This window comes from Salvelinus fontinalis, unplaced genomic scaffold, assembly GCF_029448725.1.
Source record: "Salvelinus fontinalis isolate EN_2023a unplaced genomic scaffold, ASM2944872v1 scaffold_0242, whole genome shotgun sequence".
NCBI lineage: Eukaryota > Metazoa > Chordata > Actinopteri > Salmoniformes > Salmonidae > Salvelinus > Salvelinus fontinalis.
Window position 1 is genome coordinate 1 of NW_026600451.1, and position 12,500 is coordinate 12,500.

General features: G+C 45.0%; 2 protein-coding genes and 1 long non-coding RNA gene across 5 annotated transcripts in view; 2 read left to right on the forward strand and 1 right to left on the reverse strand.

Annotated features, from left to right (window-relative positions):
- The first annotated feature begins 6 nt into the window (after window positions 1-6).
- Window positions 7-9,268, forward strand: gldn (gliomedin). The gene is made up of 11 exons (XM_055913022.1): window positions 7-547; window positions 782-1,341; window positions 1,740-1,791; window positions 1,957-1,983; window positions 2,398-2,631; window positions 3,706-3,798; window positions 4,140-4,280; window positions 4,656-4,742; window positions 4,863-4,988; window positions 5,148-5,298; window positions 6,644-9,268. The coding sequence occupies exons 1-11, from the start codon at window positions 232-234 to the stop codon at window positions 7,107-7,109; spliced, it is 2,253 nt and encodes a 750-aa protein (XP_055768997.1). The 5' UTR covers window positions 7-231; the 3' UTR covers window positions 7,110-9,268.
- The window catches only part of LOC129844864 (dmX-like protein 2), a 134,477-nt gene continuing 130,763 nt past the window's right edge, over window positions 8,787-12,500 (reverse strand). For all 3 annotated transcript variants that reach the window (XM_055913024.1, XM_055913023.1, XM_055913026.1), the window contains 2 exons: window positions 10,949-11,166; window positions 8,787-10,710 (listed from right to left, as the gene is read on the reverse strand). In XM_055913024.1, the coding sequence (XP_055768999.1) occupies window positions 10,501-10,710; window positions 10,949-11,166 (428 nt within the window). In that variant the 3' untranslated portion in view covers window positions 8,787-10,500. The remainder of the gene's footprint in view (window positions 10,711-10,948; window positions 11,167-12,500) is intronic.
- Window positions 11,145-12,500, forward strand: part of LOC129844865 (uncharacterized) — a 2,688-nt gene continuing 1,332 nt past the window's right edge. The window contains exon 1 of the long non-coding RNA XR_008758019.1: window positions 11,145-11,234. This is a non-coding gene — a long non-coding RNA (uncharacterized LOC129844865). The remainder of the gene's footprint in view (window positions 11,235-12,500) is intronic.

The window sequence follows — 12,500 nt, forward strand, 5'->3', positions numbered from 1 at the left end:
ACGAACAGTATCTATGGTCTGGAGTAGACATATACACTTCTGTCCTCTCGGATTCTATTGGAATTGCAGACTCCCTCTTTAGGAGAACGGGTATTTCTTGGATTCTGCTCTAGCCCACTAGACTAGACCTGGGACTAATCTTCCAAGAAGACTTACTCCCTTTGTGTTTTGGGATTCTGTTGGAGAAGATATACTTCTTGGACTGTCTCTAACCATATTATCCGGTTCTGAATGCTGAAGCTTGTCGCTGACTCCCGGAAGGGAGGAGGTGGAGGAGGGATTGGAGGGTGTGAGATGCTCCCCTCACGCCCCAGTCTGTCTGTCTCCCTGCGGGTGATCATCTACGGAACGTGTGCCTTGGCACTGGTCAACACTGTGGCTCTCCTAGTGCTCCTAGTGCAACAGAACCAGCTGTGGAGCCGTGTGGAGCTCACCGAGGCCAGGCTGGAGGAGGTGGAACAGAGCTCCGTGGTGGAGTTCCTCCAGGAGGTGCCCCGAGAAGCTGTAGCAGCAGGAGGCGCAGGGAGGCTGGCGGAGCTAAGAGGAGGTGCTGCTGCTCTTTTTAAACTGCCATGTTTTCAATACTTTTATTGTTGATCGTTTTCTGTTTGTCTTTGTGGCTGTGTGTACATACTGCAATGATGAATCTGTCGTGGACAGACATACGTAACATAAATGAGTTGCTGACACTAGTTCTGGGTTTCCAAGACGATGTAATGATTGATAAAACAATTACCCCTCGAGGATTATTCATGTTCAGGTATTTCTTATCTTATCTTAGGCCCAGGGTGGCTTGCAGGGCTGCGTGGAGGAGGTGCAGGAGGAGGTGAAAGGGGTCTGGGGAAGGAGCAGGGGGAGTACCAGTACTCCCGTAACAAGAGGAGTCGTGAGCTGGAGAGGGAGCTACAACAGGAGTTAAAGGAGGAGCTGAGGCTAGAGCTGAGGGAGCTGAACTATCAGAAGAGCCAGGAACTCCTGCAGGAGGTGACTCAGGGGCTACATCAGGGGCAGGAGGTGACCCAGGGGCTACATCAGGGGCAGGAGGTGACTCAGGGGCTACATCAGGGGCAGGAAACGGGGCGAGGTGGACTGGACACAAGAGAGGAGGTACACCCTGAGTTGAGAGAGGAGTTACACCACGGGTTGAGGGAAAAGATGGACAAGGAGATGGACAAGGAGATGGACAAGGAGATGGGGAAGGAGATGGGGAAGGAGATGGGGAAGGAGATGGGTAAGAAGATGAGACATGAGCTGAACCACAAACACAGGAAGACAAAGGGTTTCCAGAAGACTGAGATACAGGACGACATGATGATGATGATGACCTATTCTATGGTGCCGGTAAGCTAGGCTACTCCATGTCTCTTTGTATACGTACGTACGTGCGTGCGTGCGTGCGTGCGTGTGTGTGTGTGGGCGCTGAGGTATGTAGTGAGCATCTCAGACGTAAGCCCTGGCATTTATATACATGATCCGTTTGAAAGAGAAAAAGCTGTGTTTTACATCTAGAACAAACAGTCATAGAAAAACAATGAACAGACTCTTAACAGACTAGATTCATGACTCTTGTTAAAGACAAAACTGTGTTAAAGTCTGTTAAGTCATTTTTATAAAGTTTCATTTATTTCATTCTATTGTATTCTACTGAAATGTTCATACATGCTAAAATGTGAAGACATGCTGTATGCATCTGGTTTCTTCTCTTCCTAAATAAAAGGGGTTTGTTTGTTTGTTTCCAGGTCAAGGTGTTGTTGGATATCTGTAACAGCACCAAGGGAGTCTGCATAGCTGGTATGTCCCAATAATGACAAGAACAGTAATAATAATTAACACTCTTCTTTCCCTACTGTAACTCTGAAGTGAATTCAAGTGGAGTTTCACACATTTTCCAACATGTTTTCACCAGTCAAGGTGCAGTGTGTTATCATCCCCTGATCTCTCTATGTTGTGTTGTAGGACCACCCGGCCCTCCTGGACCCCCTGGTAAGTTGTCAACTGATTAAACACTTTAATGATTCATATTGATCATCTCAGCCATCACTCAAACCCTTTTTAGCCGTGCCACAGCTTTTTGCTAGAGTGACCCATAAGCATATCCCAGTAACTTGGTGTAACCATGGCGAAATGACAGACAACAACCTGGACCCCCACATAATGTTAAGTATACCAAGGACTATTCCAGAGCATCTCTGGGATATTGCTTAAGAGTGTGTATTTATTAAATGTTTTGCCCACGGATGTGCATCTGTACTTCAGATATTACTCTTGCATGGTTGTAATGTGTTTGTATATGATAGGTCTGCCTGACCATGTAAAGTACTGTGGTTGTAATGTGTTTGTATATGATAGGGCTGCCTGACCATGTAAAGTACTGTGGCTGTAATGTATGTATGGCAGGGCTACCTGGCCTGCATGGTCTGTCTGGGCACAATGGCACTGATGGCATCCCAGGACTAGACGGTCTGCCTGGGCACAATGGCACTGATGGCATCCCAGGACTAGACGGTCTGCCTGGGCACAATGGCACTGATGGCATCCCAGGACTAGACGGACTGCCTGGGCACAATGGCACTGATGGCATCCCAGGACTAGACGGACTGCCTGGGGCTGATGGGAAACGAGGGAAGAGAGGTACGGAGTGAAAGACCCTTTTACAGTAACAGAGAGAATCGTTCTTACTCTGTATTTTCTGCCTCATTGTATCTATCTGTCCATCATCTGATGTGTCCATTATGTATTGTTACCTGGGGCTGGTAAAGAGAGAGTCTGGCTCTGTGACTGAAAAGAGAGAGATAATAGAACAGAAAGGGTAGAGCAGATCTCCTCAGGGTCAATAACATGCACCCTAACACACACAACCTCAGACACACAAGCAAACTCACACACTCACACACACACACACACACACACACACACACACACACACCTACACTTGCACACAATTACCCCACGGTGCACCCAGATACACACATAAGCCACACACACACATACAGAGATCTCCACATACATAACACTTTCTTTCACCTATTCTTAATTAACTGTCATTGGACAGGCATTCAGATCTATCCAGAGATATGTGATGTGTCATAATGCTGAATCATGTTCTCCACTGTGGTGGGCTTCGCTTTCTCTCCATTCAAACACCATAGATCCGGAAACGGAGGAAGAAAGGAAACTGCTCTTCTGTCCCACAGTAGACTAATGTTATTCATGACTCTGTGGTTTTGGGCTGCTCTTGAATGGGCTGTAAACCTCATTCTCCCATCAGCCCACTGGTGCGTTCCTCAGGAGGGAAGGACATGATTCAGACCCTATTTCCTATATAGTGCACTACTTTTGACCAGAGCCCTATGGGCCCTGCTCAAAAGTAGGGCACTAGATAGACAATATTTTAGCAGCCCAGGAGAAGTGAATGGAATGGTTTACTGGATTGGCTTTGACTTGATGAATCCTTGGAATTTACAGACTGGAAGCGATGATTTAGGAGACCCATGTGTAGTTCACATTGTGGGAACTCTTTTCTTAACAGTAGCTCAGATATAAGAACCCACGTCTCACACATTACACAAGCTTGACTCATTTGATTGTGGTCTTTATTTCGGGTTTATTTTGGGCCTTTATGAAGTCCTGGTCCATTCCATGTCTCAAGCTAGGATTTGTAAATCACCTGTACATATGAAAAACAATGACCGTGTTCCTTCACAGGTGAGAAAGGTGAGCCGGGGGAGAAAGGAGATAGAGGAGACCCTGGACCCGCAGGAGAAAATACACAATCGTCCAACGATGTCATCTTGGAGGGTGAGAACGGACAGAAATGACAATGTCCATTGTCTACATGAGATACCTCACAATTACAACATCACTATGACTCCTATAGTACATGATGAGACTTGCTGTACCGTCACCATTGTACACTCAAATGGTTCAGCACATAACTTTATTGCAAAATCTTCACAGATCTTCATTAGAACAGAAAATGAATGAGGTCTTAGCACAACACTTAAGGTACCTGTATATGTTGCAACATTAGTGGGCAAGCCCTGTCCTGTTTCATGACCAGTCGATCCAGTTTATGCCTGGACAGCTCTACTTGAAATGCAATGTGATTGTGAAAATCCTTGTCTTTTGGGTCTGTCTAGGCCCCCCAGGTCCGGCTGGTTCTCCTGGTACTCCAGGCCCCATTGGCCCTCCTGGACCTCCTGGCCCACAAGGACCCCAGGGGCCCCCCAGAAACAGGAGCAACCGGGTCAATCTTTCCATCCACGCTGCCCAGACCCTGGGTGGGTAACTACCCTGCACACTGCTACTAATCCTACCCAACTCCCGTATCTACCCCCCCCCCATTCATACTGTCCAGACCCTGGGTGGGTAACTACCCTGCACACCGCTACTTATCCTACCCAACTCCCGTATCTCCCCCCCCCCCCTCTCCCCCCATTCATACTGTCCAGACCCTGGGTGAGTAACTACCCTGCACACTGCTACTAATCCTACCCAAGTCTCGTATCTACCCCCCCCCCCCCCCCCCATCTATACTGCCCAGACCCTGGGTGAGTCAGCCTGTTACTATCTATCCTACAGTTCCTCTACCCACCTCCAACTCTCCTACTGATTCTAATATCATCACTTTCATTGATTATCATTGACTATTTCAGATCCGTCACATGCTGTACCAAACGATGGGACTCTGTCCGCCAAAGAGGCTGGGAAGTTACAAGAGATACCACTAAATAAGAAAAACGGTACAATGACTTGCATGACTTCAAGGATTTGTTTAAAAACCCACAGACAAAACATGAATATGTAAACCAATCAATCTAGCAATCAATTAAACAATAAATGTTTTATCTTCTGTCCCCCAGAGTGCATCATCAAGTCACTGATCAACCCCCGTAACGTATCTAAGATGGAGAGTACGTTCGGAACGTGGATGAAAGACACGGCTGTGCTGAACGACAAACGCATCTGGGTGGCCGAACACTTCTCTGGTACCTCCCAAACTCACACAACAGCCAATCAAATGTCTTTAGCATTTCTCTGGTACCAGGCAAACGCAGACAACAGCCAATCACATTATCTTTAGCACTTCTCTGGTACCTCCTACACACAACAACCAATCAAATGTCTTTTTGATTATCTGTCTCCAGGTCGCACGTTGAAGGAGTATAAGAGCATCACCTCATTCCAGAATGCCACCAGTGAGGTCATCGACGGCAGGAAGTTCTACCAGGGGTGTGGCCATGCCGTTCATAACGGTTCCTTCTACTATCACATTGCCGGAACCACCAACCTGGCCAGGTAAAGAACCATAGTTTGGTACCTCCAACCTGGCCAGGTAAAGAACCATAGTTTGGCACCTTCAACCTGGCCAGGTAAAGGACCATAGTTTGGTACCTCCAACCTGGCCAGGTAAAGAACCATAGTTTGGCACCTCCAACCTGGCCAGGTAAAGAACCATAGTTTGGCACCTCCAACCTGGCCAGATAAAGAACCATAGTTTGGTACCTCCAACCTGGCCAGGTAAAGAACCATAGTTTGGCACCTCCAACCTGGCCAGATAAAGAACCATAGTTTGGTACCTCCAACCTGGCCAGGTAAAGAACCATAGTTTGGCACCTCCAACCTGGCCAGGTAAAGAACCATAGTTTGGCACCTCCAACCTGGCCAGGTAAAGAACCATAGTTTGGCACCTCCAACCTGGCCAGGTAAAGAACCATAGTTTGGCACCTCCAACCTGGCCAGGTAAAGAACCATAGTTTGGTACCTCCAACCTGGCCAGGTAAAGGACCATAGTTTGGTACCTCCAACCTGGCCAGGTAAAGAACCATAGTTTGGCACCTCCAACCTGGCCAGGTAAAGAACCATAGTCTGGTACCTCCAACCTGGCCAGGTAAAGAACCATAGTTTGGCACCTCCAACCTGGCCAGGTAAAGAACCATAGTTTGGCACCTCCAACCTGGCCAGGTAAAGAACCATAGTTTGGCACCTTCAACCTGGCCAGGTAAAGAACCATAGTTTGGCACCTTCAACCTTGCGAGATAAAGGACCATAGTCTGGCACCTCAAACCTGGCCAGGTAAAGAACCATAGTTTGGCACCTCCAACCTGGCCAGGTAAAGAACCATAGTTTGGCACCTTCAACCTGGCCAGGTAAAGGACCATAGTTTGGCACCTTCAACCTGGCCAGATAAAGAACCATAGTTTGGCACCTTCAACCTGGCCAGGTAAAGAACCATAGTCTGGTACCTCAAACCTGGCCAGATAAAGAACCATAGTTTGGCACCTTCAACCTGGCCAGATAAAGAACCATAGTTTGGCACCTCCAACCTGGCCAGGTAAAGAAGGGATGGTAATTATCCTACTTGAATCCAATTGATCCCTTAGCTCCTACCGCACTAGATACTTGTCTGAGAACAATGGATAGTTGTCAGAGGGAAATCAAGGTGAAGCTTTTTGGCCTTGTGCAATTAAAGTCTTGAAGAAAAATATTCTGTCTGTGATGTCCCTGGCTGTGTACGATCCTGAGACTGTTCTTTTCTTCTGCTGGTGTGGCATTGTGGTGCACAGTTCCTAAGGAAAGCAAAGGTAAATGTGGGAATGTAGATTGTTTATTTCTTACCTCCATCTCTCCATCCATCCCCCAGGTTCGACCTGCAGTCCAAGCGTCTCCACACCCTGGCCATCGACAATGCTCTGTACCACAACCTGTCCTACCTTCTCTACAACTCCAAGACCTACTTCAAGCTTGCGGCGGATGAGAACGGCCTGTGGCTGATCTTTGCCTCCAGTTTGGACGACAGCATTATGGTGGCCCAGCTGGACCTAAAGAGCTTCTCCGTCACATCGTACATCAACACCACCTACCCCAGGACCAAGGCCGGCAACGCCTTCGTGGCCTGTGGCGTGCTCTACGTCACCGACACCAAGGACACCCGTGTGACCTTCGCCTTCGACCTCCTGAAGGGGAAACCGGTCAACGTGACCTTTGACCTGAGGTCCCCTGGCGGGGTGCTGGCCATGCTATCCTATAGCCCCAATGACAGACACCTGTATGTGTGGGATCAGAGCTACGTGAAGCTGTATGTGGTGCACTTCATCTCTGATGACTGAGACAGTGTTTTGATGGTATTCTGAGGATGTTTTGATGGTATTCTGAGGATGTTTTGATGGTATTCTGAGGATGTTTTGATGGTATTCTGAGGGTGTTTTGATGGTATTCTGAGGATGTTTTGATGGTATTCTGAGGATGTTTTGATGGTATTCTGAGGATGTTTTGATGGTATTCTGAGGATGTTTTGATGGTATTCTGAGGATGTTTTGATGGTATTCTGAGGATGTTTTGATGGTATTCTGAGGATGTTTTGATGGTATTCTGAGGGTGTTTTGATGGTATTCTGAGGATGTTTTGATGGTATTTTTACAGTATTCTGACATTGTTTTGACAGTATTCAGATGGTATTTTAATGTTATTCTGATTAAAGATGGCCAGCTTTTTAAAGTGCTTAATTAAAGATGAACAGCACTAGTGAATATTATGTTTTTTTAATTTAATTTTTTATAATATGTACAGCTTGTCTTTAGTTTTATGCCATCTCAACGAGGACTCTTTTCTAATGGCTTTTTGGAACTGCTGGCTGGGATAAAACACCCTTTTTGTGAATGCTGCTAAATTATTTGTTTAAATTGGATTACAGCTTCCAAAGATGCACACACTGTACCTTTTCCAATGTAGAGTTTAACTGAATAAGGGCTTATCAGAGTAGAAAGTTGATCATTATAATATAATTGTTAGTCTATATTGTATTGTGGCGATGGTTTAAACAGTAAAATAATTGCTGTAGTTTTCCATATGAGATCTTGGAATGATCTTTTTGTAAGGATACTTAACCGTTTGACTTGTTATATATTGTTTTTATGTCTCTCACTTGTACATTATATTTATTTTGAAAATGTAACTTTTTAAGGTCTACCCTGGAAACCTGGCTTTTTGTGGAGTTAATACTATTTATACCTGTAAAGTCCTTACTAGACTTTCCCTGTGACTGCATGAAAAAATATGTATCAGAAATGAGTTTCCATATTTACTTGGATCCTACCATGACCAGCATCCCTTACAGAGAGCAAAATGTTTTAAAAATACCTATATCGGAAATCTGTACATATGTTTCTTCCCGACAATGATATTTGCCGCTGCATGGTCTCTACTGATTATCATGTCTAGAGAGAGAAAATACAGAAACAAGCATAAAATCAACCTGATGAAATAAAAATAATTTATTCAACTTACAAAGGTATAACTTTGACCACGGTAGAACAGCCTGCTATATATTCCTGTCTCTCTCTGGACTCTCTCTAGTTCTTTAGTTGTAGCCTCCCCAGTGAGCTTTAGATAGATATATACTGTAGATACCTGAACAACACTTTACTTAAAGCACCTTTTTATGAAGTGTTAATATCTTATATAGACATGAATATCCCCTTATAGAGCATTATGAAGTGTTAATATCTTATATAGACATGAATGTCCCCTTATAGATGTTATAGAGCATTATGAAGCATGTACCATAAAGCAAAACAAGGCTCGGTACCTTTTTGTAAGGCGCCTAGCGTGTTATTGCTTCACTGTGATGTTTTTAATGATGCTCTATGACTGCATCTATAAGGTGACCTATGAATGTTTATAAGGCATTATAAAGCTTCATAAGTACTAGCATCATACACACGACAGACGAGAGAAGGTAGAATATGTAAACATAGATGTCAGAGATCAGACGTGGTACCCAGAGGGAGGGAAGGAAACACAAATCTGTTTAATAATAATACGTAGAATAATAAAAACAATACAAACATTTAACAAAAGATACAACTAATCCAGCTGGTATTATACGAAACAAAAATTAAGTAAAACACTTTCATGTTTGTACAAGCTGCTGTGGTATTTCATATATTTATATATTAAAACTATTTCACTTTTTACTACTAGGCCAAATACAGCCAGACATTCATTTGTATATAACAGTAGTTTCTTTGTTCTTCCCATAGCCTATTTGTTTTGAAATAAACTTTTAGTGTCCCCAGATTTGAGTGCAAATATCTATTCAATAAGGTTTGTAAAAACAATACAGTACAGTAGTATCACCAAACACAAACCTATGCCATGTTGCACTGTCCCAGTAAAATACAGTATTAACCCCTTACATTCCTAACGTAAAAGGCAAAAAGTCCAACACAAATAACAACAGCCTGCAAAGAAACAACCAACCAACCAACCAACCAAAAACAAGTAAATAGTTCAACTAAAAAAAATGAAAATGTTTGTGCAAAAACAGAACATAACAGACCCCATGTGTTTCTTTCTTCTCGGGGGGGGGGGGGGGGGGACGACAGATGAGACATATAGACTACACACAGTCACAGGATCAAAACACACCATCTTCCAAACACAACGTTCTAGCAGTGAGGCCGCTGCTGCCGCACAAACAGGCTTTTGACGGCAGGCGGGCGGCAGATACAGAGAGGTGTGATCACAGAGCTAGGCTCAATCAATCAATAGATCAATCGATGGAGTAGGCTAGCGAGTCACTGGGCAGCCAGTGTTATGGGATGGGGTCACTATGGGGATAATGTGCCATTAACAGTGAGATTAACAGTGAGATTAGCCAGGGAATGAAGAGGATAAAACCATTTCAACAAAATGCAGATCCAACAACTTTAGAGTCACACCAGACCACTGACTAAAGGAACCACAGCGCTGGTTAAATGTAGACGCTAAGAGAGTTGTTCAGCTTATGGGCACAAAATGACAACAGATACACACTTTTTAAGAGCTTGAGCACTTGTACAGAGCACTATCATATCAATAAACCATGTGGTTGCACCGCTTAAAACGAGAACAGGAAGTCATGCATAGCTTTCATATGGACTGACACACTCGTAAACGTCCAGCAGCCGCCTTTAAAATGACAGGAAATCTAACTGTTAAAATCAAGTATGGAACCTGTTGCTTTTATGTTTTAATACACGCTTTTAGGCTTTGGGAAAGAAAAAAATATTCACAGCTCAATTGAACTTTTCTGATACGATTTCCGCTAGGTAAAGTCATACCGTACACTCTCTGTCGCTCTCTCAAAGCTGCTGAAACCTTGGTCATCTCTCAACCTTTCACCTCTACGTCACTCATATCATTAGAGCCCTCTCAACTAGCCTATCCAGTAGTGTAATATACTTAGTGATCTATCTGTAAACCTTTACCCCGATCTCTCTTCGTCTCTCTGACACAAGTCTTGGCTCTCTACACAACGTTATACTAGTGAAAGAAAGTTTGGTTAATCTTTCAACCTTACTCCTTCCTATCCACCGCCATTCAGACATACCACTTTCAGGTATTTACGTTTCTACAAGATGTTGAATATTCTAGTGAAAGTTTGGTTATCGTTTCAACGTTCAACCACTAACCAATCAGATGACCTCTCTACAGACAGTACAGGAAGTGGTTTGGGGTCTACAGAATGTCGAAGATGCTAGAGGGGATGTTGTAGCGGTCGGGTAGAACCCTCATCTTGAGGGTTCCGTCGGCGCCGCAGGTGAATATGCGGTTGCCGGGGCGGGTCTCCACCTGCATAACGCCCGCTCCGATGTTCCGGAAGATGGACTGCTTGGCATGCTCTGTGCTAAACGAGTGCATGAGGCCATGGCCTGCCAGCTTCCACACCTGGAGGAGTAGTGAGAGAGAGAGGTAAAGAGAAAGGCAATGATCAATACATTAATGGAATTACATGATGTCTTTCACAGATCAATCCTGTGACTTAAATACATTTTTACACACATTTGGTCATTGAAATACAGCTAGAGAGCACAGATTAATGGTTGACAGGATTGGGAACAATTCCATTTCAATTCAGGAAGATTCTAATTCCATTTTCCTCATTAAAAGTAATAAGAAAAATCACCTTCATGTTCCCCTCAGCTGAGCCGGTTACGAAGAAGTCTTCGGAGACGTCGAGCGCCAGGGCTTTGACGGCTGAGTCGTGGGCCTGGAAGGTGTGTAGCAGCTGTCTCTGACGGATGTCAAACACACACACAAAGCCCTTCCTGCCTCCCGAGATCAACAGCTGCTGCTTGGGAGCGTACTGCACCACCGTCGCACCGCTCTCATGGCACGGGAAGGCTGGAGAGACACAGATGACATTCTAACTACGAGTTATGAGTGACAACACTAATACAGGGGAGAGAGGGGTAAGTTGAACCAAACGGTAAGTTGAGCCAGCCCTTGTTTCTAGGAAACCATACACAAAATGTATAATTTGACCAAACATTTAGGAAGAGGACATCATTTCATGGAGTCTGAAAAAGTGGTAAACAAGGTTTAAAAAAACTGATTTTCACCAAGTCAAATGAATTAATTTTGTTAGCGGTTTCATGATGCTTGTATCTAAACTAAAGTAGATCATTTAAAGATTGTTCTATACATCAGTTGGGCTCTCTATACGCTTCAGTATGAGGTCCTAAACCCAGCATGAAAGTGCATCCTTGGATCTGTGTGGGCTAATATAGTAAATGTTTTTTGCCTTGGGGTAAGTTGAGCCAATGGCCATGGGATAAGTTGAGCCAATGGCCATGGGATAAGTTGAGCCAATGGCCATGGGATAAGTTGAGCCAATGGCCATGGGATAAGTTGAGCCAATGGCCATGGGATAAGTTGAGCCAATGGCCATGGGATAAGTTGAGCCAATGGCCATGGGATAAGTTGAGCCAATGGCCATGGGATAAGTTGAGCCAATGGCCATGGGATAAGTTGAGCCAATGGCCATGGGATAAGTTGAGCCAATGGCCATGGGATAAGTTGAGCCAATGGCCATGGGATAAGTTGAGCCAATGGCCATGGGATAAGTTGAGCCAATGGCCATGGGATAAGTTGAGCCAATGGCCATGGGATAAGTTGAGCCAATGGCCATGGGATAAGTTGAGCCAATGGCCATGGGATAAGTTGAGCCAACAGTTGAGCCAATGGCCATGGGATAAGTTGAGCCAACGGTTGAGCCAATGGCCGTGGGATAAGTTGAGCCAACGGTTGAGCCAATGGCCATGGGATAAGTTGAGCCAACGGTTGAGCCAATGGCCGTGGGATAAGTTGAGCCAACGGTTGAGCCAATGGCCGTGGGATACGTTGAGCCAACGGTTGAGCCAATGGCCGTGGGATACGTTGAGCCAACGGTTGAGCCAATGGCCGTGGGATAAGTTGAGCCAACGGTTGAGCCAATGGCCATGGGATAAGTTGAGCCAACGGTTGAGCCAATGGCCATGGGATAAGTTGAGCCAACGGTTGAGCCAATGGCCATGGGATAAGTTGAGCCAACGGTTGAGCCAATGGCCATGGGATAAGTTGAGCCAACGGTTGAGCCAATGGCCATGGGATAAGTTGAGCCAACGGTTGAGCCAATGGCCATGGGATAAGTTGAGCCAACGGTTGAGCCAATGGCCATGGGATAAGTTGAGCCAACG

Coding starts and splice junctions, on each gene's coding strand:
- gldn (XM_055913022.1), top strand. CDS start 232: ATGCTGAAGCTTGTCGCTGACTCCCGGAAGGGAGGAGGTGGAGGAGGG. Junction 2,632..3,705: donor TGGGAAACGAGGGAAGAGAG/GTACGGAGTGAA, acceptor GTTCCTTCACAG/GTGAGAAAGGTGAGCCGGGG. Junction 5,299..6,643: donor GGAACCACCAACCTGGCCAG/GTAAAGAACCAT, acceptor TCCATCCCCCAG/GTTCGACCTGCAGTCCAAGC.